At 40.6% G+C, this 4,065-nt stretch overlaps 1 protein-coding gene across 1 annotated transcript; it reads left to right on the top strand.

Moving 5' to 3' along the window:
• The first annotated feature begins 577 nt into the window (after positions 1-577).
• LOC578044 (RYamide receptor-like) lies at positions 578-3,683 on the top strand. Its single transcript, XM_778233.3, has 2 exons — positions 578-1,805; positions 2,389-3,683. Exons 1-2 carry the CDS (start codon positions 1,062-1,064, stop codon positions 2,824-2,826), a joined length of 1,182 nt encoding a protein of 393 aa, XP_783326.1. The 5' UTR covers positions 578-1,061; the 3' UTR covers positions 2,827-3,683.
• Positions 3,684-4,065: the final 382 nt, after the last annotated feature.

The following is a 4,065-nucleotide window of genomic DNA, read 5'->3' as shown; positions in this document are numbered from 1 at the left end:
ATAACACCTGCTCAGAAAAGAATACAAATGTCATTGATCTGAATACCGATTACGCGCCACAGAAGTCACCATAAAACTGAACTTTGCAATTGCGGGTTGTTTAATTCATTTACCTGCGCTGTTGGAGATATCATGTTGCTGAAAATTGATCAACACATTATTCTTTCACAATTGTAATCCATTAAGATATTCGGTCGTACGTAAAAGAAGCTTGACTGAAATACAAATCTGGTAACATGCTGATTAAATAAAGTACCTAGGCAAGATACACTATTTTTGTGAACACGGAATAGAAAGAAGAATAGAGATGACAGGGATTCTAGTATTTAAAATATTTAGCATGTGCCGATAACACACAGTGAAATTCGCAGCACCTCTGCGACCATCTCACGAAATAATATTTTGTTGAATACAGATGTTTTGTGGCAGAACCAATTTCAATGCGTCTTAATAACCATGGGCGGGCATTGACTAAATACGTAAGTAACAGACCGTCATAAAATTGTTGCCTTCTTCATCTGTATAATTAATTTCTAACTTCTTTTTCTGTTTCCTTTTTCAGGCCTTTCTTGTTGATGGTCATCCATAATTGAAAACGCAACACGAAGTGAGATTATTATGTAATCAGTCCTTGTAGTGGTATGGGCCGGGAAACCAATGTTCTTTACACATTTTCTTCTCGACGATATACCACAAGAGATACAACCGAGAGAGCAAAGTGAAAACTAATTTCCTGTTTGTTCCAGTCAATGCTACTAACACATAGGAACGGCCAATTGTCAAAGAAGGCATGAAGTATATCCACTGACGCCTTTGGCGCATGCGCTATGTTACGTTTGAGTTCAGAGACGCGTTTTACATCGCTACTAAACCTGTTACCAGCCCCAGTCATCTAATCCTTGTGTGCACCCAGGAAAGAATAGCTGGGGTATACAAGACTTTCATGAGGAAAAAGTCGGATTTCAGTCCTGTCGACAGAACAAGGAAGTAAACACAGGACTAAAGATTTGTATTTTGATTTCAGATTTATGTTGAGTAATTAAAGTTAAAACAATATAAAGATGGAGTCTATTATTGTGATATTGAATTCATCGGTACCGGCTGATAACTACTCAGTAATATCTGGAAGTAACTACTCAGAAATACGGGAACTGTACAAAGAACCTCCATGGATACAAGCCCTCTATGGTGTAATCTTTGCCCTTGTGACTGTGTTAGGCGTTGGTGGGAACTCTATCGTCTGCTACATTGTGCTTGGAAACCGGCGCATGCGCACCGTCACAAACTACTCCATCGTGAATTTAGCGGTAAGCGATATCCTCATGGCGGTCATGTGTGTCAATTTTTCATTTTACGCCGCAATGTATATGACGTGGCCCTTCGGGGAGTTCATGTGTAAAGCGGTATCGTACATCCAAAGCGTGTCTGTGTCTGTGAGTATCTTTACGCTGGTGTCCATCGGTGTGGACCGTTACATAGCGATATGCCATCCTCTAGTTCTACGTATGGGATCATCACAAGCATTGACAGTCATCGCGGTTATCTGGGTAGTCGCGTGCGTAGTAGCGCTACCTTCTTTAATATTTTCCACGGTCGGCGTAGAGGGGGACTCAACATTTTGCTCTGAGAGCCACTGGGAACAATCTAAAATTTACACGTATATCCTGATGGGTATCCAATATTTTGTACCACTTTGTGTATTGGCTGTTACCTATGGTAGGATTGGTTATGTAATCTGGAGTAGACGAACACCCGGAGAAACACAAGCTAGCAGAGACAAGAAGATCAACGAGTCAAAAACAAAGGTAGGGAAATTTGGCTGAGGATACTACGTATGCCCAAAGAAACTATGTTTGGTGATAATGGTTTGTTTCTTCTGGATAATTCGGTTCAGCTCTACGATTCTAATACCCTTTAAAATCGTTGTACTAAAGATTGCCTCTCTTCATGTCAGAGTAGTTAGTGTGGACATTATAGTATATACCTGTCTGTCGTTAGATTTTAACATCGCTATACGAAGAGATGTGCCAATAAACGCTGGGACTATTAGACGTCTATCTTGGTTCTTGGTTGGTTGGTCCTCCAAAATATTCGTCTGAGTTTTGACTGGAGGTGCGGGTAGGGTGTATTAATTTGTAGATGGGGCTGATATAATTTTTTGATTGGCCAAGAACAGATCCCCAGTTTATTAAGTTGGAAGCCCCCCCCCCCCACCCAAAAAAAAAAAAAAAAAAAAAAAAAAAAAGTACCCATAATAAGCAATTCACACGTCAAAACAAGTCCATTTTTTAAAGCTAGAGAGTCATTTCCATAAGGGGAGCCTGTTATAAAAGCGTAACACTGTTTAACAAACTAACGGGTCATTCTCTGTTTTGTCTATATTTTCAGCTCGTCAAGATGTTCGCTATGGTCGTTCTTCTCTTCGCCTTGTGCTATCTACCAATCCACTTCTTCAACATCCTCCAGGAGGTCTACGAGAATGTCCTCTACTACCGCTACATCAAGCTGGTCTACCTCACTGTACTCCTGGCAGCCATGAGCAACTGTGTCTACAGCCCTTTTATTTACTGCTGGATGAACGCCAAGTTCCGCAACGGCTTCAAGTCTGCGTTCCGATTCCTCCCCGGCGTGCACTACGACAACCAATGGAAAGTGGTTGCGCATTTAGAACGTGGCAACACCGCCATGACGCAACTGACGACGTCGCCGTCGCGTCGGCTTCGTGGTGGTCCATCGGATGCGAAACATTGCTGGCCCGAGCATAGCTACGAGTCGCTTAGCAACGGGAACGGGAGTCCTATGAGGGACAAAATGGTTGCCGTGTGAGCAGATTATGCAGATTGGGCCGAAAACATCACTTATGAACAAATAATAATTATTGAAAAAAGAGAAAGAAAGAAAGAACATACACTTTGGTAGGATGTACGTTATCAAACCCGTGCAAAGACTTGTGTACAAATGTTTGCATGAAAAGGAACACATATTGTTTACCACGGACTATGGTAATAATGCCTTAAAACATTACTCTCTGTAAAGAAGGGGAAATGTTTCCACAAATTGATACATATTGGAACACGTGCTATTGAATACACGGTCCAAGGATGTGTTATCAAGGGCAAAACATCTCTGGAAGGTTAAATGCTTATGTAAAAGTATAGAGATTATTAAAGTTCTTAAACTCATTCTTTAAAACAAACTGAATAAAAATCCGCGATCGGAAAATATCAAAATTTGCCTCTGCAACTATAAGTACGACTGACAGCTTGGCTACTTCCATGTCATGAACCTGTCAATGCACAAAGGATTATTGTAGAACTATAGACAGATACTGGATACAGTCTTTTATGGAACACGATGGACGTCCCCTACCAATAGGACAAGTGAACTTTCAGTGAACCGGCAATGCCTTTTAGCCATTCTGATCATTCTGCCACTGCAAAACACTCTATGGCAGTGGCTAAACCGATTTAAAGTAGTCACCCGAAGAAAATTCACGACAACTGATTTTCTATTGAAAAACACGGATGATTTGCTGCAAAATAATAAAGACAGGGAAAGGCGTTAAATGCTTTGGGGTTAGCTGTGTCTCGCATGTGACGTCACGAATCTTGACGCTCTACGGAGGAAAGCTGAAGGCAGAAAATCTGGATCTCAAAATTAACATTTTTGAGAGATGATTACTGCAGGCCCCGAACATTTATATTTTGAAGAGGGAAGTTCTTATATTTGATCAGTAAGGCTTCGCAATGATATGAATCTGGCATCAAATTACACCACTTTTGATTCTTCGGGTGACTTCTTTAATTCTAATTTGTTTAAAGAATGATAAAACAATGTCATAGTATATGAATTCGACTCTCGCGTTTCATCTACGCAAACTGAATTTTGTCACCGATTGATTTACGTAATTAAGGTATTGCGTATCGTAGGCATGTTTAATGTGATGACAGAATCTACGTCAACTATTTCAAGTTTCTAGTGGCTGGTATAACAGCAGGTTGATGCGGCTTGCAGACATACGGAGCAAATGGATGACATTAGTTGTCCAAAAATAAGATTCGTCTC

The sequence above is a fragment of the Strongylocentrotus purpuratus genome, unplaced genomic scaffold (assembly GCF_000002235.5).
Source record: "Strongylocentrotus purpuratus isolate Spur 01 unplaced genomic scaffold, Spur_5.0 spur5_scaffold_10, whole genome shotgun sequence".
NCBI classification, from domain to species: Eukaryota; Metazoa; Echinodermata; class Echinoidea; order Camarodonta; family Strongylocentrotidae; genus Strongylocentrotus; species Strongylocentrotus purpuratus.
This window is presented reverse-complemented; position numbering and strand designations above follow the sequence as displayed.

Excerpts from the sequence above, each read along its gene's own strand:
- LOC578044 (XM_778233.3), top strand. The coding sequence starts at position 1,062 with ATGGAGTCTATTATTGTGATATTGAATTCATCGGTACCGGCTGATAAC. Across the intron at positions 1,806-2,388 it reads TCAACGAGTCAAAAACAAAG|CTCGTCAAGATGTTCGCTAT; the intron begins GTAGGGAAATTT and ends CTATATTTTCAG.